Here is a 22,619-nt window from a genome sequence, read left to right as displayed (position 1 = left end):
GCTGCAAATGGGGGAAGACAAAATACACCGTGGAGGGTTGGAAGGGGCCTCAGAAATGGCCCAGAGAGGTGGCTTCCCCAAGGTCAATGGCAATCTAGACCAGTAATCCAGTTTTTTTGCCTCTGAGCATACTTCAACTCCACATCATCCTCTCTGTTTCTTAGAAGCACTCACAAAAAATAAAGAAAAAGGCTTGACTAATATTTCATGCCTCCATCATCAAGAGCAGCAGCAGCCAGAGAGGAGGAGGTATTGGGTATGACTGCCATGGACATCTCTAATGCAGACTTTTTCACCTATACTTCTACTGGAGAAAAAGCTGACAGCCAGAGTAAAGCAGGAAAAAAAGAGAAGAACTCAGGCAGAAGCCATGGATCAGTTTGGCCATGCAAGCTTTGAAAGATTTTTGAATCCTTGTGAGTGACTGAGCACATATTCTCATTATTTCCTAGTCATGGAGATAATTTTGCCACAAAAGTCTGCACCTGTTGCCCAAGTTTATTGCTTTTCAGTGTTGCCTGATGGTTTCTTACTTCTCTTAGAAGAAAGATACTGGGTTTTCTTTCAATATCATGGTTAAGAACAGTGATAACAAGGCTCTGGGGATCTCATGCACAAGTCCTGGAATAACAAAGCCATCTTCAATCAATCATAGTCCCGTGTTGCAGCTATGAACACACACTTGTTCTGGGAATAATTCTCCAGAAGGAACTGTCACAAGCCACAGACTCTTGAGGGCAAATGGGACCCTCATGACCAGCTTGCTGTCAACAACAGCAGCTCTGGGTGGAGAGACAAAGAGAAAAGAATACTTTAGGACATGCACAAAAAGAGGAAGGATTTGGAGATTTCCATCTTTGGGCTGGCTCATCAATGAGCCAACTCATTGAAAAAGATCCTGATGCTGGGAAAGCCTGAAGGCAGGAAGAGAAGGGGATGACAGAGGGCGAGATGATTGGATGGTATCATTGATTCAATGGACACAAGTTTGAGTAAACTCCAGGAGATGGTGAAGGACAGGGAAGCTTGGCATGCTGCAGTCCATGGGGTCGCAAACAGTCGGAAACGACTGAGCAAATGAATAACAATCTTTGGGCTAGAATCATAAAGTGACTAAAACCCAATATTTTAATACTGGGTATGCAGTATTGTAACAATATTCGTGCTACAAAAGAGTTACAACACTCCAGCAAAACCACAGGCTGGACATCCAGGAGAAAATACCTACTCGGATATTATGTCAACATAACTAGAGGATAAAGATTTGCTTCCTTTATTGTCAAAGGAATATAGAATCCACCCTATGAAAGACTTTTTTCACTGAAATTTACATGAGTAAATTGAATACCTACTATATATATATATATATATATATATATTCATATATTCATATATATCCTTTATGTTTGCTGATTTGGGGCTGAGTGGAGAAAAAGCCTGAAAGACAATTCAGCCTTCAGATTGCATTGTGTTAGAAAAAAAGAATAAAATATAAGGTGCAAAAAGGGCAACAACACAAGATAGCATGTAAACAAGTACAGAAAATAACTAATACATTGGGTGTCTTCCAGGAGAGGAACTTTCTCTTTTGACTTTGGCCTTTGCATAAATCATCCTCTCCAATACAATCTGATTCCCTTTCAAAAAATTTTCCATCACTGTTTAGCCTCACTCAATCTGGGAGTGGTGGTGGTGGCAGCCAGCTTCTTTACAATGTTTCTAGCTTTATTGGGCATGTAGCAAAAGTGGGTTCTGGCCAGTGTCCAGTGGGGATATGGAACACAGACCCCTAACTGATGCCGCAGAGTTTAGAATGAGTGCTTACTGGGTTTCTCCACTGTGCTGTGGGTGGCCGTGCCAGAGGGCTTTGAGAAATCCATCAGGGCAAATACAGCATAAAGTTGATACTCTCTCTGGATGCCAAAAGCTATCAGAAAGCAGAAAGGCAATGGGGATAAAAATGCTTAGTGGTGGGCATACAGCCAGATGGACTGCAGTTTCTGAGGTAGGTGTGGTAGACGGAGGGAAACTCAAGATGTTTCTGGTCCGTTTTCCTCACCCCTAGGACACCAGGGCAGAGATGAGATCCCAGAACTAAAGCCTGATTTCCTAAGGGCTTAAAAGGTTAAGTGGTAGAGATTTGAGATTGAAAACTCTGCTTTTCAAAGGAGTTACCATAACGTTATGGAGAAAGTGAAAGTGAAAGTCACTCAGTTGTATCCGACTCTATACAGTCCATGGAATTCTCCAGGCCAAAATATTGGAGTGGATAGCCTTTCCCTTCTCTGGGGCATCTTACCAACCCAGTGACTGAACCCAGGTCTCCCACATTGCAAGTAGATTCTTTACCAGCTGAGCCACTGGGGAAACCCAAGAACACTGGAGTGGGTAGCTTATTCCCTTCTCCAGTGGATCTTCCTGACTCAGGAATTGAGCTGGGGTCTTCTGCATTGCAGGCGGATTCTTTACCAACTTAGCTATCAGGGAAGCTCTGTTATGGAGAAGGAAATGACAACCCACTCCAGTAATCTTGCCTGGAAAATCCCATGGACAGAAAAGCCTGGTGGGCTACAGTCCAGAGGGTCGTAAAAAGTGGGACACAACTGAGAGACTAAGCATGCACACCATTATGTTGAAAGCATACCATGTCTGAGGCCAAAGATACAAAGCCCCACAAAAAAGAAAGACAACAGAGGTTAAATAAAGGAATGCAATTTTAAGTCTGACTTTTACTAATCCAAGTAAATAAGGTCACATCTAAATAATGAAAAACATTTACATAACACCTTTGTAAAGACTGAATAACTATTAGCTATCACAGGACACTTGACCATACACTTAAGATAAATGGGTTGTCATTCACATCCTTACTAAAATGCAAAAGATGTCTCATGCATAATAAAGCTTTCAAATAGTAGACACGAAATATAATCCTGCAACAGTAATTTGAAAGGGCAGGACAAGCATTTCACTTTACAATTTTACCTTCCTGGTTCAATAGCCAAAGATCAAAAAATGGGGATGAAAGTTAAATTTGGGTTATCTACTATTATGTGTACTAGGGAACAACAGGTCACTTAATGAATAATCTCTTGGGCGAACTTAGTCACTTCATCCCAGGTGGTAAGCATGTCTAGAAGGGAGGTGCCCCAGGATCCAAATTCTGCCCTGGGCGTCACGCCAGCCCCGACACAGGGGTACTGTCCCATCTCTACCTGGGTGGAGCACACTGGCCTGCCTACTCCCAGCACCTGCTTTCCTTGGAATCCAGAGAATCAACCACTGGACCCCTTACCTCCCCAGAGTAGCCTCAAGCAATGATTGATGAGAGCTGCCTTATACTGTCTCAACTCTTTCTCTCCTGGGTGGGGAAAATTCTGAAGTACAACAACTTCCACACTGGCTCCCACATAATGTACCTGGCTTAATGATAACTCCCTTTCCTGTCTGGTTATTTCTGGGAAGGAGCAAGGGTGATGAGCTCTCCAACCCCAAAGATCATTAGTAGCCTGAAGCTGTTAAAGGAAGAAATCTCAAAAAAGGTAATCATGGAGAAGTAAGGGTGGGGTGTGGGTAAGGAGGGCATGTTAGCTGGGAGAAGCCACCTGGAGAGACTTAAGGCACCACTGGGAGAGACCCTCTTATGGGGAGGGATTGGGAATAAGAGCAAATTGAAGTAACCCTGCCTTGCTTCTCCTCTGGTCCTAAAGCTACATCCTGATTCTTCTGCCTTTAAACCCACTGTTGGCTTCTCTGCCCTCAATTATGGAACCTGCCCCATGTCTGCATCCTCCTCCACCAACTTTTCATCCCTTCTCTCCCTCAGGTCTTGGTCCACTGGCCTTCAGCCCTGGATCCTCTCCCAGGGATCACACTATTAAACCTGGTCCTGTGGGCAGCCACTCAGCCATCTTAGATCCCTAGTGCAAAATAATGCTTCCTGCAGTCACTTAGCAATCAATCCCTTTTCTACAACTGCCAAGGAGCCTTTGTAGCCAAGGCTATATCTATTTTGAATTCTGTGAAAGTTACAATCTGCTTAAAAAGTTACAATCTGCTAAAAAAAAAAAAAAATAGCACTCCATCTTGACCTTCATCCTCAGTCCCCTGCCACTGAAATTGTTTATTACCAGATCCTTCTTTCTGCTTAAACATCTTCTTCACAGTCTGGCAGGCTGAGCCATCCCCAAGGCACACACCACAGCGGTCCTCTGTGGCGTTGGAGTCGATCTCATAATCGCAGCCGACCATCTGCAGAGAAGAGAGGTTAAGGGTGAGTGACATGGGCAGGAGATGCCACGCCTGCCCTGGACCTCTGACTCTTCTTCCCCCTTTGCTCTGGATGAGATCAGGGCTGAAGACAGCTACATGTGTTTTACACTTGTTATGTTACACACAAAATGTACACGCTAGTCATTGTTCCTATATCAGGTACTGACTATGGAGTTGGTGGCCAAGATACATACTTGGTGTCCAAGAAACAACTGGAAAGTGCCCTAAAACACTAACTCCCATGGATTAGGACACAGAAATACTGAACACTGACTTGTACATGGCAGGTGGTGGTGGTGATTTAGTCTCTAAGTCATGTCTGACTCTTGCAAGCCCAAGGATCGTAACCTATCAGGCTCCTCTGCCCATGGGATTCTCTGGGCAGGAATACTGGAGTGGGTTGCCATTTCCTTCTCCAGTACATGGCAGGAAGAAGAATAAAGAATAGAAATGGAGTCTATAAAAAAACATTTCCTTTTCCTGGTGGCAGCCAGAGCAATACTCTAAGCGTCCACTGATGATAAAGGAAACACTGCTTAGTGGGAAACGAGGTATGCACTGAATGGGTCTGCAGTTTCCCCTGAGTGAGAAGCAGAATTGAAAACAGTTTCAAAAACAAAACAGTGAAAAATGTCTTGGAATCAAGAGTCATTGGAGCAGCAAATCTCTTTCAGATGTGCAAACCTCATGCCCTCTCCTCTCTAATGAGATTCCCAGGGATGATGCAATGGCTATAGTCCTTGTCACCTATAGTCAGTCGCTCACTCCCTTTACTTTCCTGGTTTCATGCTGAGACCACTCCAGTTCCACATGGGATGAGATCTTGGACGTGCAGAGCCACATCAGACTCTTGGGAGCCTCCTATGACCCCAGCCCCTACTGCACGTCACACTTATCGTATCCCAGCCATCCTGACCTCCTTCCTTCCAACTACACAGGAGAAACTGGTTGTTTCTCTCCTGAGCCAGGACTAATCTTGCTCATGTGCCCTGGACCCGATCCTTTCTCAGTGTTCTGTCTGTTGGTCCTTCCCAACCATCATCCTTCCCTCTCCACTGGTTCCTTCTCCTCTGCCTACCAGTACAGCCAAGTCTTTCCCATCCAATCTCCATACTGGAAAAGAAGAGTATTAAACTTGGGGTGTTTGGTGACATCAGATACCCAAGAATGGTAACATTCAGATGGAAAGTCATGAAACACGTGAGGTTCCGCTGAAGTCCTTTGTCGCTGGCTCTTTTCTATGGCTTTTATTCCTTAACCACATTTCAATGATAGAAAAAGGGAAAAACACACCATAGTCTCTTAGTGGGATTTTTCTTTTCTGTTTGGGAAGAAGAATTGTGCCCAGGTAGTTTTTATGTCTCTCTCAAAGATAAGTTCCTTTCTTATTTTAAAGTCACCTTGAATCACCTGAAAGGAATAACCATTTAGGTCTTTAAATATACTCTCCCTCCACTAGCTAAATAGAGAATGAATGCCCACGGATAGAAAATAGCACCATTCCTCAGTTTAACCATCGCTGACTTTCTTTATGTTTGAAGATTGTGCCACTTGACCCAATTGGGAAACACAAAATGCTAAGAGATTTAAAAAACTCAATCACACTAATCACGATGGAAATGAAAGAAACAGTCTGAATATGTGCCTTCAGTGGCCATAGGTAAAATGCCAGCCCTTCACAAGTGATGTATTTATGTCAAGCTTGATCATCTTCTAATTAGCTAAACTTTACACATCCTATTCCCAGCAACTTCATTTCTTCACTGATTTGGAACGAGCCAGGGAAACATACTTTGCAACATAGTAAAGTGTTTTTAAAAATCTCTACCAAGAGGGGATGGATTAAAAAATATGAAGAGGAACTTCCCTGGTGGTCCAGTGATTAAGACTCTGAGTTTCCACTGTAGGGGCCATGGGTGAAATCCTTGGGTGGGGAACTAAGACCCTGCAAGCAGCATGGAGTGCCAAAAATTATGAAGAAAAATATGAAGAAAAAGGAAAGATGTTCAGAAAAACAAACACCTTGAGCGCGTCTTTCTCCTCCACCAATATCTGCCTGCATCCCTCGGGGGGCAGGGGTGGGGAAGGAAACACACCCCCGTCAGATGCTGAGCCAGGGCACAGCGCATGGTGCTGGTGGAGACTTCAGCCTCTGCTCCTCCAGCAGCCGCACACAGCACAGTCAACACTGAACTGAGTACAGAACCGAAGGCTTGGAAGGTGGAAGTCCGTCCTCCTGACTACACAGAACCTGTAAGGCTCTCAGGGAAAAACGAACCGACATCCCTTTCTTCCGTGCCCTGTGATCTGGCAACAGGGCTACGATCGATAACACTGTCTTTCTGCCTTCAGCAGATCAGAGTGGGCTGTGCTGCTGCTACCAATGGAACGACGGCTCCAGGAAGGCTCTCCTCCCTGTGACTCTTAGGAGGCCAGACAGCCACCCACAGGCTGCATTTCTTTACAAAAGGAAATCACTCTAATTTCCTATCATTCCTTCTTTTTTTTTTTTTTTTAACAGCTTTCTTGGGGGTGTAGCTGATATATAAAATACTATACATATTTAATTTTATAATTTGATGAGTTTGGACTCATACAAACATCTGTGAAACCATCGTCACAATTAAGGCAACAGACATATCCATCTGATCCAAGTTTCCTTGTGTCCCTTTTTTTGTGTGTGTGGTAAGAACACTTAACATGAGATCTACCCATTTCATAAGTTTTTAAGGGAACAATAGAGTGTTGTTAACCACAGGCAATACATTGTATAGCAAAGCTCGAGCCATATTCATCTTGTGTAAGTGAAACTTTATACTTGTTGAATAGCAACTCTCCATTGTTCCCTTAGCAACCATGGTTCTCTTCTCTGCCTCAATGAGTTTGACTATTTTAGATTCTCCTATATGTGGAATCTTGTAGCATTTGTCCTTCTGCGATTGACCTGTTTCACTTAGCATAATGTTCCTAGGCTCATTCATATTGCCAAAATGACAGAATTTACTTCTTTTTTAAAGTTGAACAATATTCTATGATACGCATATACCACATTTTCTTTATCCATTCATTTGTTGATGAACATCTGGGTTGTTTCCATCCTATCTTGACTAGTGTGAATAATGTCACTATGAACTTGGGAGTACAGATATCATTTCAAGATCCTGATTTCATTCCTTTGGATATATACCTAGAACTGGAATTGCTAGGTCTTATGGTTAAAAATTAAATTTTAATCACAAATTAAATATTTAAATTTAATTAAAGTTAAACATGTATCTAAGTATTTTAATTTAATCAAAATTAAATATTATAATTTAATTAAAACAAAATATTTTAATTTAATTAAAACTAAATTATTTTTAATTTTTTGATTTTTTCCATAGTGGCTGTATCACTGTACATTCCCACCAATGGTGCACAGGATTCCAATTTCTCCACATCCACACCAATACTCACTATCTTATGAGTGTTGGTAACAGCCATCCTAACAGCTGTGAGGTGATAGCTCATGAGTTTCACTTGTATTTCTCTCTGTTTAATGATGTTGAGCACCTTTTCACATATCTGTTGGCCATTTGCATATCTTCTTTGGAGAAATGTCTATTCAAGTCTTTTGTTCATTTTTAAATCAGGTTATTTTTCTGCTATTGAATTGTAGGACTTTCTCATATGTTTTAGATATTAACTCATTATATACATAGTATGTAAATTTTTCTCCCATTCTGTAGGTTGCCTCTTTACTCTGATGGCTATTTCCTTTCCTGTGCAGAAGTGTATCAATTCTTGACCCTGTCATCTGAACTGAAGAGTATCCTATCTTGAGTATTACATAGAGAAATCAGTTCCCAGTCTTTCACTGGGGCTTTTACCCCTATGTAAGTGAATAAGTAATGTATTTTCTTACCTAATTCTCATTCTTTCATCATGAGTTAACACTGTTTTACTTAGGAAATTCTCATATAACAGGACTGAAATACCAACTGGTGCCTTGACCTAATCCACTGAGAATGTCATTATTTCTTTCTGCAGTCCCTTGGCAAAGGCAGAGACTGGAAGAATGCCTAGTTCCAAGATGAGATTCATTCCCAGCCAATGGAACTTTAGTGTGAAGATACGGCCATTTATGCTTAACTGAGAACAGGTAAATGACATTGTCCTTTAACAAATGGGATAGCAGCAATAATGCTTTCTCACTATAACATTGAGGGCCAGGAGCCTGAATCTGGTCTTCTGGAGAGATATTTGGCCCAGAGAAATTGCCACCTGGGTGTTCAGCCAATCACTGAGTTGGCCAAAATGGCCATGACAGAGAACGAAGAGGAGTCAGAAAGATTGTGAGAGCAATGAGAAGGGAAGCTAACTTACAACAGGTAGGAAGACTGTCAAGGAAGCCTGAGGACTCAGCAGGGGTGAAAGACATTGATTTATAAGGGAATTCACAAAGTTGACTTATTATTTTAAGAAGTGTACAGTAGACTTATTATAAGAGCAAAAATCATTATGGTGGGTTGATCAGAATCAGGGTCCTAGGGTGAGAGGCTGATGGATGGCTAAGAGAAGACCAGGGGATGGTTGATGTGATAGTTCAAGGCATCAAGGCTGTTTGGGAAGGAAATGAAGCCAAAGCTGCACTGACTGGGAAAAAAGGGAAGAGTAAAGGAACTGAAAGTCAGACAACTGGTTACCGTAAGGGGCGAGTGAGCTGGAAGATTGGTATCCTGTCTTAAGACAGCAGGTAAGACTGCAAAGCTGGGATAGTAGGAAGAGGGTTGGGAATATCTGTTCATATATTTAAAAGCTTATTGCATGTCATTCTTGTGATTAAAAATAGATGACATCCTGAAAAGTCATTGTTTAAATTTGTATCTGTGATAAATAAGTTTAGAAGTTCAGAGAATAGAAAGGCCAGAAATAAACCCATGCATTTATGGTCAGTTAACATGACAAAGGAGGCATGAATATGCAATGGGGAAAAGACTCTTCAATAAGTGGTGCTGAGAAAACTGGACAGCTACATGTAAAAGAGTGAAATTAGAACATTCTCTAATATCATATACAAAAATAAACTCAATATGGAATAAAGACCTAAATGTAAGACTGGATACTCAAAAACTAGAGTTTTTGAGAAACACAGGCAGAACACTCTTTGACATAAATCACAGCAGTATTATTTTGGATCCATCTCCTAGAGTAATGGAAATAAGAGCAAAAGTAAACAAATGGGACCATATTAAACTTAAAAGCTTTTGCACAGCAAAGGAAACCATAAAGAAAATGAAAAGACAACCTATGGAATGGGAGAAAATATTAGTAAATGAGGCAACTGACAAGGGACTAATTTCTAAAATAAGCAAACAGCTTATACAGCTCAACAGCAAAAATAAATAAATAAAATAACAAAATAGAAGACCTAAATAGACATTTCTCAAAGAAAATAAACAGATAGCCAATAAGTACATGAAAATACATTCAATGTCACTATTTAGCCAAATGCAAATCAAAACTACAATGAGGCATCACCTTATACTGGTCAGAATGGCCATCATTGAAAAGTCTACAAATAATAAATGCTGGAGAGGGTGTGGAGAAAAGGTAACCATCCTACATCGTTGGTGGGAATGCAAATTGGTGCAGCCACTCTGGAGAACACTATAGAGATTCCTTTAAAAGCTAAAAATAGAGTTGCCAAATGATCCAATAATTCTATTCTTGTGCATATATCCAGAGAAACTCTAACTCAAAAAGACACATGAACCCCAGTATTCATAGCAACACTATTTATAGTAGTCAAGGTGTGGAAGCAACCTAAATGTCCATCAATAAATGAATGGATAAAGACAATGTGGTATATATGTACAATGGAATATCACTCAGACCAGGGGGCGCTAGTAGTAAAGAACTGGCCTGCAATTCAGGAGACATAACAGGTTTGATCCCTGGGTCAGGAAGATCCCCTGGAAAAGGGAATGGCAATCCACTCCAATATTCTTGACTAGAGAATCCCATGGACAGAGGAGCCTGGCAGGCTACAGTCCATAGTGTCACAAAGAGTTGGACATATGAAGAAACATGCATGCAAAGAAGAATGAAATATGTCATTTGCAGCCATATCGATGGACCTAGAGATTGTCATACTAAGTGACGTAAGTTAGAGAAAGACAAATACCACATGATATCACTTATATGTGGAATCAACAAAAATGATACAAAGTAACTTATTTATGAAACAGAAATAGACTCACAGACACAGAAAACAAACTTAGCTACCAAAAGGGAAAGAGGCGAGAGGGATAAATTAGGGATCTGAGATTAACAGATACATACTACCCTAAATGAAATACATAAACAATAAGCTACTGTATAGATGCTACCTATTGATCTCTACCTACTATTCAGCACAAGGAACAATATTCAATACCTTGTAATAACCTATAGTGGATAAGAACCTGAAAAAGCATATATATATATATATTCATTCCCTGGTAACTCAGCTGGTAAAGAATCCTCCTACAATACAGGAGACCCCAGTTTGATTCCTGGGTCTGGAAGATCCCCTGAAGAAGGCATAGGCTACTGACTCCAGTATTCTTGGGCTTCCCTGGTGGCTCAGAGAGTATCTACCTGTAATGCGGGAGATCTGGGTTCAATCCCTGGGTTGGGAAGATTCCCTGGAGGAGGGCATGGCAACCCACTCCAGTATTATTGCCTGGAGAATCCCCATGAACAGAGGAGCCTGACAGGTTACAGCCCATGGGGTGGCAAAGAGTTGGACATAACTGAACAACTATGCATAGCACAGCACAGCATACTGAATTACTTTGCTGAATACCTGAAACACTGTAAGTCAACTATACTTCAATAAAAAGTAAATTACATAAAAAGAAAGGAAGATACCAAGTTACCTAGGGAGAGATATTAGCCCAGCCCTGTACTTCATATGAGAATTCAACAGCAGAAGAGAGAGGAGCAATATTTACAAAATTTAGGGGGAAAGACAGTGTGATGCTCCAAATTTGTACCCAGTCAAGTGTCCTTCAAGAAAATAGCAAATTTATACATATTTTTAAATGAGAAAGAACTCTGAGGACGCTGTATCCATTAACGCTAAAAAATCTAGCAGAAGGTGAGTGTAAATCTTTCCCAAAAAAGGACAGGAGAAAATAATTTGACTGCAAATACCACTTAAAATCTTAGTCTTGTGTAGATACAGAGGGTAAATGAAATAGTAGGAAAAAATTCAATAAATAGAAAAAAAAGAAGCTTAGAAATTCAGTACAGGTTAAAAAAAAATGGGAGAGGAAAGCAGAGTTACTTCTCCTAAAAAAATTCAGTTCTGATCAACATTCAATAATCCCCTTGACAACAAAATCTGCAAATCTAACATGCCCAAATGGTGGCAAACATCATTATTTCAAAATAGCTAAATATATGAGTATAAGCAACTATAGCAGGTATTTATATGACCATAAGCAAACATTTTCATATACACAAAGATGAATCAGATACCATATACATTTTTTTCTGATGGTGTAACTTTTTCTTTCAATACATGTTCAGTTCCCTTTGAAAAAAACTGTAGTAAATGAATAAGAAGACTAACAAAAGCTGAAAATAACTACAATTTGGATCTTTAAAAGATAAACTGCATTCAGGCTATTAAGGTAAATTTGATTTGACATAATTTCTCAGCTTAAAAACTTATCTCAGTGTGGTATAGACATAAAGTGAGTAATTAATGTTTCTAAAAGACCTTAACTGGTTTCTAGAAAGAAAAAAGCAAGCTGAGAGAATCTGACTTATTCTATTAAGCTGATTTAATTGGCTTCAAGAGAGATATCCAACACCCCTTATGTTTCCATTCAAACTATTTGCTTTTTCCATCAGAAGCTAAAGACAGTCTCTATACAGGCAAAGGTATTTAGGTCTAAAAGATAATTTTAGCATCACATTCATTTCTTGATGACTAAAGTTCTCAGCCCTAACAGCATATGGCAATCACCTGAGGAGTCTTAAAAATACCAATGCCTAGTCTCCACATCCAGGTGATTCTGAATTAATAGGGTGGAGATAGACCCAGACATCAGTATGGTTTTTAAAAGCTCTCCAGCTGATTCTAATAGGCAGCCAGACCTGAAAACCGCTGTATTAAATGACCATGGGGCTGTTGGGGCCTAAATTAGCCAAACTTTTTCCCACTCTGGGGAACAGACCTAACCTAAAATATATTAATTATTTTTGGCTCTTTGCAGCTACAATGGTAATTAGTGTGTCAGGAAGAGAATTTTGCCTGAGTTCCTTCTAATTTAGAGTCCGATTATGACCTGCTGTTAGCTCACTCAGTCCTGGGAAACATATACCGCCTCTGTGTGCCTTGGTCAGGACTGGAATAAGTCCATCAGCACCTGCAGGGTGATAAATTCACCTTCCCAGGGTGCTAAACACTGATGGCCAGGATCATCTCATGGTGATAACTCAGTCCAGTGGAAAAACTGTGACAATTACTTGCAAAAATGAGTAAAATACATTAAGAGTTTTTGGTGTGCCATGGGCTCTGTTAAGGGCTTTACATATAAAACTCTATTTAATCTAAAAAGATATGTTAATATCTCAATTCTAGGAAAGATAAATGAGTCTTAAAAAGATGTATAGAGTTACACAGCTTGGAAATAGTGGTATTGGATTCAGATTCTAGAGCCTAAGCACTAAGCCCTTCAGTTCAGTTCAGTTGCTCAGTCGTGTCCTACTCTCTGCGACCCCATGAATCACAGCACGCCAGGCCTCCCTGTCCATCACCAACTCCCGGAGTTCACTCAGACTCACGTCCATCGAGTCAGTGACCCCATCCAGCCATCTCATCCTCTGTCATCCCCTTCTCCTCCTGCCCCCAATCCCTCCCAGCATCAGAGTCTTTTCCAATGAATCAACTCTTCCCATGAGGTGGCCAAAGTACTGGAGTCTCAGCTTTAGCATCATTCCTTCCAAAGAAATCCCAGGGCTGATCTCCTTCAGAATGGACTGGCTGGATCTCCTTGCAGTCCAAGGGACTCTCAAGAGTCTTCTCCAACACCTCAGTTCAAAAGCATCAATTCTTTAGCGCTCAGCCTTCCTCACAGACCAACTCTCACATTCACACATGACCACTGGAAAAACCATAGCCTTGACAAGATGGACCTTAGTTGGCAAAGTAATGTCTCTGCTTTTCAATATGCTATCTAGGTTGGTCATAACTTTCCTTCCAAGGAGTAAGCGTCTTTTAATTTCATGGCTGCAGTCACCATCTGCAGTGATTTTGGACCGCCAAAAATAAAGTCTGACACTTTCCACTGTTTCTCCATCTATTTCCCATGAAGTGATGGGACCGAATGCCATGATCTTCATTTTCTGAATGTTGAGCTTTAAGCCAACTTTCTCACTTTCCACTTTCACTTTCATCAAGAGGCTTTTTAGTTCCTCTTCACTTTCTGCCATAAGGGTGGTGTCATCTGCATATCTGAGGTTATTGATATTTCTCCTGGCAATCTTGATTCCAGCTTGTGCTTCTTCCAGCCCAGAGTTTCTCATGATATATTCTGCATATAAGTTAAATAAGCAGGGTGACAATATACAGCCTTGACATACTCCTTTTCCTATTTGGAACCAGTCTGTTGTTCCATGTCCAGTTCTAACTTGTTGCTTCCTGACCTGTATACAGGTTTCTCAAGAGGCAGGTCAGGTGGTCTGGTATTCCCATCTCTTTCAGAATTTCCCACAGTTTATTGTGATCCACACAGTCAAAGGCTTTGGCACAGTCAATAAAGCAGAAATAGATGTTTTTTTGGAACTCTCTTGCTTTTTCCATGATCCAGTGGATATTGGCAATGTGATTTCTCGTTCCTCTGCCTTTTCTAAAACCAGCTTGAACATCAGGAAGTTCACAGTTCACATATTGCTGAAGCCTGACTTGGAGAATTTTGAGCATTACTTTACTAGCATGTGAGATGAGTGCAATTGTACAGTAGTTTGAGCATTCTTTGGCATTGCCTTTCTTTGGGATTGGAATGAAAACTGACCTTTTCCAGTCCTGTGGCCACTGCTGAGTTTTCCAAATTTGCTGGCATATTGAGTGTAGCACTTTCACAGCATCATCTTTCAGGATTTGAAATAGCTCCACTGGAATTCCATCACCTCCACTAGCTTTGTTCGTAGTGATGCTTTCCAAGGCCCACTTGACTTCACATTCCAGGATGTCTGGCTCTAGATGAGTGATTATACCATCGTGATTATCTGGGTTGTGAAGATCTTTTTTGCACAGTTCTTCTGTGTATTCTTGCCACCTCTTCTTAATATCTTCTGCTTCTGTTAGGTCCATACGATTTCTGTCCTTTATCAAGCTCATCTTAGCATGAAATGTTCCCTTGGTATCTCTAATTTTCTTGAAGAAAAAAAGCCCTTATGCTTTACTAATACTTAGTTATTTTTATATAGCTTTTCTTTCATTGATTAAAAACACCTTCTCTTTATTTATTTTTGGCCATGGTGCATGGCATGTGGGATCTTAGTTCCCTGACCAGGGATCAAACCCATGCCCCGAGCTGTGGAAGCACTGAGTCTTAATCACGGGACCATCAGGGATGTCCCCAAAACACCTCCTCTTTAAACTGAGGTTTATGACCAAGTACTGGATCTCAAAACTTGTTCCTTAGTTCCTTGCAAAATAGACTGTAAGCAATGGGAGAAATTCCTCAGTGGTTGTACATATAAAGGCATTAAAATATCAGTTTGGTCACTCAGTCATGTCTGACTCCTTGTGACCCCATGGACTGCAGCACACCAGGCTGCCCTGTCCATCACCAACTCCCAGAACTTGCTCTAACCCATATCCATTGAGTCCGTGATGCCGAGTCTGATTAAAAATCAGACCCAAGTAATTTATATAAAGGCAAGAGTTTCCTAATGGAGTCAATGTGAAAAGTTAAACTGATATCAGAAGACCTGGTTTATAATTATCTGTCATGCCATCTCTCTTCCTAAGCTGATCATGTTGGTGATCAAGGTGAATTAAATATTAAAATGCTTTGTGAAAAACACTATACGATTGTTTATTAGTTTTTCCTCAAATTTACTGTTGGCAAGTAACCAATGAGTAATTCAAAGCCACTGAAATAATTCGAGTTGCCTTTTCCTAATAATTCCTCCAAAGAATTATTCCTCAGAAGAATAATTTGATTCTTCTTCAATTTGATCCAGCTCCATGCCTGAAATATCACAGAGGGCATCAACAGTTCAAGAAATGAAGACAACAGCAGGAGGACATTTGGTTTCTAACTGTGACCTTGATGAACACTGAGAAGTCTTGTCTCAGACTGTATAAAAATACCAGTCCACATGCAAATACCACAAAAGCAAAAGATTAAAACATTTAACTTTCCAAATTAATAAAAAATCACAATTTTATAAAGTTGTAGATTAAGGAAACATACCCAATACCTTACACATGCCATTAATACAGACATTTCTGCTGTTGCCGCCTTCAAAGCAAGGGGTACCATCAATGACAGCATCCAGCATTTTCTCAGAAAAGTGGCCATCTATGGGTCGGCAGTAGAGCTCACAAGGATGTGCTGAAGTGAAAGAGAGACAAACGCTCGCAAATTAGCTTCCCAGCTCAGCACCCTTCCCCCAGGATTTGTACACAGGACCCCCCAGGTGTCATCAATCTGAAGATTCCCATCTTCCACCTTTCTATGACACATGCTGTAATGGGGACTTCTTTCTTTTAAAGAGGTTTACAATGAATTAAATTGGGAAGACTGCTTTAAAATGCTGTCTTTTGTAACAAATGAGGAGCCCTTTCAACCCAATGTTGAACCGTGCTTATAAAAATAAGGTACTGAGTATCTGGGGTTAACCTAGAAAATAAGTAATAGAAACCAGAGGTGCCAGACTCCAGACAAGCATGATGCTTGCCCACTCTTTGCAGCAAAGTAAGCAGACCACTGTGGGAGCTCCTTCCATGGGGGCCAGCTCATTACTAATACCACTGCCGCTATCATAAACCAACCCAACAAATATTCTCCCTTACTCTCTTCAAGAAGTCCTTGGACACAGGTTTACAACCACATAGAAACAAAAGATCTGTGTTTTATCCAAAGCAGAAGCCAACCTGCTTATCACAGTGGTCCCTCCCACCGTGCTAGGTCCTGCATTGTATCCATTTTAAGGTCCAATTTTCTGTTCACTTGTGAATGAAGATGGATGATCTCCCACATATAAATGTTCTAAAGATTTATATAATAAAATTCATATCTATTTGTAAGTACTTAGAATAACCAGAAAAGGAGATAACTTTCAAAACATAAATTGCCTTAAAAATTTTAATAGGTAATACATGTAAATGCATGCATGCTCGGAGAAGGCAATGGCACCCCACTCCAGTACTCTTGCCTGGAAAATCCCATGGATGGAGGAGCCTGGAAGGCTGCAGTCCATGGGGTCACTAAGAGTCGGACACGACTGAGTGACTTCCCTTTCACTTTTCACTTTCCTGCATTGGAGAAGGAAATGGCAACCCACTCCAGTATTCTTGCCTGAAGAATCCCAGGGACGGCAGAGCCTGGTGGGCTGCCGTCTCTGGGGTCGCACAGAGTCGGACACGACTGAGCAACTTAGCAGCAGCAGCAGCAGCATGCATGCTAAGTCGCTTCAGTCATGTTCAACTCTTTGCCATTCTATGGATTGTAGACTGCCAGGTTCCTTTGCCTATGGGATTCTCCAGGTAAGAATACTGGAGTTGGTTGCCATGCCCTCCTTGAGGGGATCTTCCATGACCCAAGAATCGAATCCGTCTCTTAGTTCTCCTGCATTGCCAGGCGAGTTATTTACCACTAGGACACCTAGGAAGCCCTATATGTGTATATAATAAGAATTCAAATAGTAATTTTCTTTGAATATTATGTCTTTTTTTTTTAAGTTAAAAATCTAAGATTATCCCCTTCAGAAATGTCCTTTTGGGATCTCTTCTGGGTCTGTTTACTGGGGAACATGCTGTTAATTTCTTGGTGTTGTAACCAGCTGAGGGCTTGATGAGACCAGCCATAAGTCCATTTGCCATGAACACACCTCAGTGTAGCTGGGCCCCAAATGCAAGCCAGTGTGCACAGCTCTAGGTGTGGGTACTCAGGGATGCCATGATCCACGTGGTGAAGAAATAAAAATGTACAACTTACACAAATCTAACTATGAGCAAAACTCAAACACAGAAACTCGGGAGAAATTTGAGTCAGAGCTTCTAAAGCATATGCTCAAAACTCAAAGGAGAAAGGTAAAAGTGTATAAAGAATACCAACTGATTTTATATAAAGTGCAGTGGATAATTTGTCTGAGAACACGAATGAAGTTAACATGAGTTGGAGCGATCACTCCACAAAGTGCCAACAGCAAAAGACCAGAAGATTCCAGGAACAAGGCATAGCCCAGGGTTACTGTAAATCTTCACTCCTGGCAGCATTATTAGTTCTGTCACTGCCTGAACTGGAATAGAAGTGCTTAGAGGAGCCACCTGGGAGCAATTTTGCTCTTTCAGAGATGAGAGCATCCACCCAGGTGTGCTGAGTCCAAGTGATCTGGGAAGCAACTAAGGAAATATCAGCCTGTCAAGCAGAAGGATGGAGGCAGGGGAAGCACTTTTAAATGAGGCTTTGATTTGAGCTTTAGAATTTAGATTTTGTATTGATATCGGGACACATTAAAGCCAAAGAGGAAGCACCCCTGAATTATTGTGGCGCTTTTCTAAAGGAATTACCTGTTCAGCCTGTTGGGAGGGCTGGGACTAGAGGTGCCTAAACTGAAAAGTGAAATTCACTCAGTCACATCTGACTCTTTGTGACCCCATGGACTATACAGTCCATGGAATTCTCCAGGCCAGAATACTGGAGTGGGTAGCCGTTCCCTTCTCCAGGGGATCTTCCCAACCCCGGGATCAAACCCAGGTCTTCCACATTGCAGGTGGATTCTTTATCAGCTGAGCCACCAGGGAAGCCCAGAGGTGCCTAAGGGTGCAAATTTTAAGAAAACACTCACTCTCAGGGTTGTAAAAATGGGTCTTTGCAGCCAGTAAAACCCCCATCCAAAGGCATTTTGAATTCCAAAGTGGTGAAGTTCCAATGTTTGCCTTAGTTATATTCCCTCTGGGCTTGTGCTGTTTGACTCACTTCCTGAAGGATACAACTATTCAGAGATTTGGTGGGTGTTATTTAGTGAGTTAACAGGAATTTTTGCTTGTTAAAATAACAGCCAGTGTATTACCTGAACATTATTTGCCAGATCTTGTGCTTTGCATTCGTTACATTATCTCATTCTAACAATCACAACCACCCGAGGATGTTAGTTCTCTTATTATCTTCATTTAGAAGAGAAAATTTTAGGCCCAGAGAGATTAAGTGTTCCAAGATCTCACAGTATGAGTGACGGAGTAAAACCTGATGATTCAGCTTAGCGCTCACTCTATTAGCCCCTAACCTACACACACACAATTATTTTTAACAAAAAAGAAATGCTTTAATGAGACCTTTCAAGTAACCACTCTTTATCCTCTTAGACAATGCATTTATTCACAGATCACATCTGAGAACAAACTTGGCAGAATACTCACTGAACTCCATTTTAAAAATCTTTCATGGGTCTTAAATATGGTGAGAATCACTAGCCTCTGGAGCCATGACTTCTACAGAGAGCAGAGACATAAAAATTCATGAAGGTCTAATATTATCCTGAGAAAGTTACTTAATCTTTCTGTGACTCAGTTCCTCATCTGAAAATTGGGGCTAATGATATCTACTTTGCAGGGTAAATGTGAAGATTAAGGCAGAGATTGTGTGTCAAGCACTCAGCGTGGTACCTGGTGTACAGTAAGTGTTTGACAAATGACAGCTGCCATGGTTGTTGATTTCACCTCCTTATCATGACCTGGTGAATTCTGAAGGTCCTTGTCCTATAAGCTATGCATTTATCATTCCAATCCTCTTTCAGAACAGTCAAAAGACCTGTGTTTTGTAATGCTGGCTCAAATTCTGTTTCCCACACATACACAAATCTTTCTTGAAATATCCTCTTCTCCTTCAGATTATTCCATAATGCCATTTCTAATCAATTCTGCACTGATGTCATGCATTGTTTTACTATTTTCTAAACAATTGCTGTCTTGTCAATTTCTTGTCAATGTCTTGTCAGTATAAAGAATTCTACACCCTGCTAGGTCAGTAGGTGGCCCCATGACTTTCCTTTTCTGTGACTGTGGGCCTGGTTCAAAGCTGTTCCACTCCTACAACGCCTGTTGAGGTCTCCACAGCTCTGTGCTCCTAAGACTACAGATTTTACAATCCCCTCAACCAGACTGCGATGTCCTCAAGAGCACTGCAGGCATCTGTGCATTGATCAGCTACTACTGCCAAGCACGCTGTGAGAAAGAGGAGCCAGGACAATGCTGGTGAGGACCAAAAGGAGAAAGAGGAGCAGAAATAAGCACAACCTGGGAGTCTCTCCTTCACACGATCTTTGGAGTCAGAGTCATAGGGGTTCAAATTCCAGCCCTGATGCTTCCATCTTGCCCAGGGCCTTCTTGGTCTTTGCATGGAAGGGACTGTCAGAGGATAACACCCTGAAACCTGGAATAAGGTATCTGGCATACAGCAATTGTTTTAATGTGATTACCATTAACCTTTCCCAGTGAATACTAGTAGATTATTACACTCAGAAAAGGCTCTTAACCCATGAGTACTTAGTAACAGCCGTGGCAGTGCTCAACACTGTTAGGGAGAAAGTTCTGGACAGAGTGGCAAAAAGTTCAACTCCATCCTGAGAGATCATCCACTCAGTCATAAAAATGAGCCTTGAGGGGCTTCCCTGGTGGTCCAGTGGGTAAGAATTCACCTGCCAATGCAGGGGACATGGGTTTGATCTCTGATCTGGGAAGATCCCCACACCCTGGTCAACCGAGCCCAGGCGCCACAACTAATGAGGCCTGCATGCCTTAGAGCCTGTGCTCAGCAACAGAAGTCACCACAGTGAGAAGCCCACCAGTGTAACAAAGGGTAGGACTCCCCTCTCTGCAACTAGAGAAAGCCCACGTAGCAACAAGACCCAGCACAACCAAAAGTAAATTTTAAAAACTATATATTAAAAAATGAACTTTGAACTTAGTGACAGAGGTCACGGATGTTCATGGCAGCTGTTTATCCAGGAGGAAACAGACACATCAATTAAGCTGCATTTACATAATGGAAGGCTGATGCAGTCACTAAGAGGAATAAGGTAATAGTGTTCCACTCCATGAGTGGAAAACTAGCAGAACTGGCAAAATATGAGTCCATTTGTGTGTAAATGGAAATCTGCTGTTAACAACGCTTGCCTCTGAGGAGTAAGTGTGCTGGGCTAAGAAGAATTCATTTTATTTCATTTTATTATATATGCTTGCATTTTTAAATAAGAAGCATATATTTCTTTTATAAATAATATTTTGGCCGTCAATCAAGACAATGGGGAAGGTCTCATTCCATGAAGAAAGGCCCTCATTTCAATCCTTCCTTTCATCTTCCTTCTGTGATACTGGATTAGCACATCCTTTATGGTTAGACAGGCTAACTGAAGTACACTGCAAGGAAGAAACATAGATTTCTATGGAACCTAAGTTCATCGGCCTATGGAGTCTTAGGGCTTCCCTGGTGGCTTAAGTGGTAAAGAATCTTCCTGCAATGCAGGAGCTGTAGGAGATAAGGGTTTGATCCATGGGTCAGAAAGATCCTCTGGAGGAGGAAATGGCAACCCATTCCAGTATTCTTGCTTGGGAAATCCCATGGACAGAGGAGCCTGGAGGGCTACAGTTCATGGGGACGCAAAGAGTTGGACAACTGAGCATGCACTATGGAGTCTAAGAATACCTAGTAAATAATCTGTGCTAAAAGCAAGAGCAAAACACAGACCCACTGCTGTGACTCCCAGAACCTGCACACCTATGACCTATCGCCGTGCCCAAGGCCAGAAGGAACCTGTACTCGAAAGCAGCCATTGTGAACTCAAGGTTCAGGGTTCTGAGGCAGTTTTCAAGGCGGCCCTGGAGTCCTGTTTCCCTGCCCTTTCCTCTGGCCTGTCTTTCACGGCTTTCTGAGTAATGTCATCAGGTGGGCCTGTGACACAGGGCCCTGCACAAAGGGGTAAGAGGAACAATGGGTAATCTTAGTTCTCAAAGGTCACCACAACTATCAGGGTCTGTACCAGACACCGAACTCACTTCTTCCACAATATCCACAGAGTGGAGTGTTTCACCACCTCAGGTACACTCATCTTTCCTCACACATCTTTTTTGTCCAGCTCATGTGGTATTTCCCCTCCAGCTTTTCTATGCATTTGCAGTTCAGCTGAGTGAAAACTCTAAAACTAATGGACTGGTGAGCTCTGCCCTCACACTGGCTGACTAATCCTCTCAAAGGAAGCTGAGGGAACTGAATGTACTCTCTGAATTAAAGGCTGCATTTTCAGTTTGGCTGAAACAGGGCAGCCCAACGTTTTTGGATAATGATCTGCAGAAGTGATCATTAGAAATGAAACTAAAACTTGCTAAGAGGGATATAAATGACTTCTTAGGTCAAGGAAAATTTTGCAGGCATCTCATGTTCCGTCAGTAGGTTGCAATTTGAGCTTCACCATTTAAAAAAAATCCAGTTTCTAAAATCCATTTAAGGGCAGGGCTCCTTGGGTATGACTCCTGTGCAGTCACCCAGGGCCTGACACTTGGTTGAAAGCTCTGTTCTCATGTCTTAAAACTCTTAATAATTGTACATCTGCACTTATGTCAACCCTGGTTCGATTCCCGGGTCAGGAAGGTCCACTAGAGAAAGGATAGGCTACCCACTCCAGTGTTCTTGGGCTTCCCTGGTGGCTCAGCTGGTAAAGAATCAGCCTGCAATGTGGGAGACCTAGGTTCGATCCCTGGGGTGGGAAGATCCCATGGAGAAGGGAAAGGATACCCACTCCAGTATTCTGGCCTGGAGAATCCCATGGGCTGTAAAGTCCAAGGGGTTGCAAAGAGTCGGACACAACTGACTTTCACTTTTCACTTGTGCCTTCTCAGTGAAGTCTGATGGGACAGTGGGGCATGCGCATGTGCAGAAGAGATCTGTGATGTGTGTGTGTGCAGCTTCTTGCCAGGTTCTAAGAAATACTAAACCTTAAGCAAAAGGCATAATTTAAAATGTTTTATTGTTTTAACAAGTAACATTTAACTTAAAAAAGAAGCCCAGTTTAAGACCAGGCTCAGATCAGCTTGAGGGGAAAAAAAAAAGGAAACAAAAAGTCCTGACCAAAAATCTAACCCA

At 41.5% G+C, this 22,619-nt stretch overlaps 1 protein-coding gene across 3 annotated transcripts in view; it reads right to left on the bottom strand.

Moving 5' to 3' along the window:
* The window catches only part of ADAMTS12 (ADAM metallopeptidase with thrombospondin type 1 motif 12), a 380,497-nt gene that overhangs the window by 114,679 nt on the left and 243,199 nt on the right, over window positions 1-22,619 (bottom strand). For all 3 annotated transcript variants that reach the window (XM_006071881.4, XM_044932579.2, XM_044932578.2), the window contains 2 exons: window positions 15,739-15,872; window positions 4,131-4,251 (listed from right to left, as the gene is read on the bottom strand). In XM_006071881.4, coding sequence (XP_006071943.3) covers window positions 4,131-4,251; window positions 15,739-15,872 — 255 coding nt within the window. The remainder of the gene's footprint in view (window positions 1-4,130; window positions 4,252-15,738; window positions 15,873-22,619) is intronic.

This window comes from Bubalus bubalis, chromosome 19, assembly GCF_019923935.1.
Source record: "Bubalus bubalis isolate 160015118507 breed Murrah chromosome 19, NDDB_SH_1, whole genome shotgun sequence".
Taxonomy (NCBI): domain Eukaryota; kingdom Metazoa; phylum Chordata; class Mammalia; order Artiodactyla; family Bovidae; genus Bubalus; species Bubalus bubalis.
This window is presented reverse-complemented; position numbering and strand designations above follow the sequence as displayed.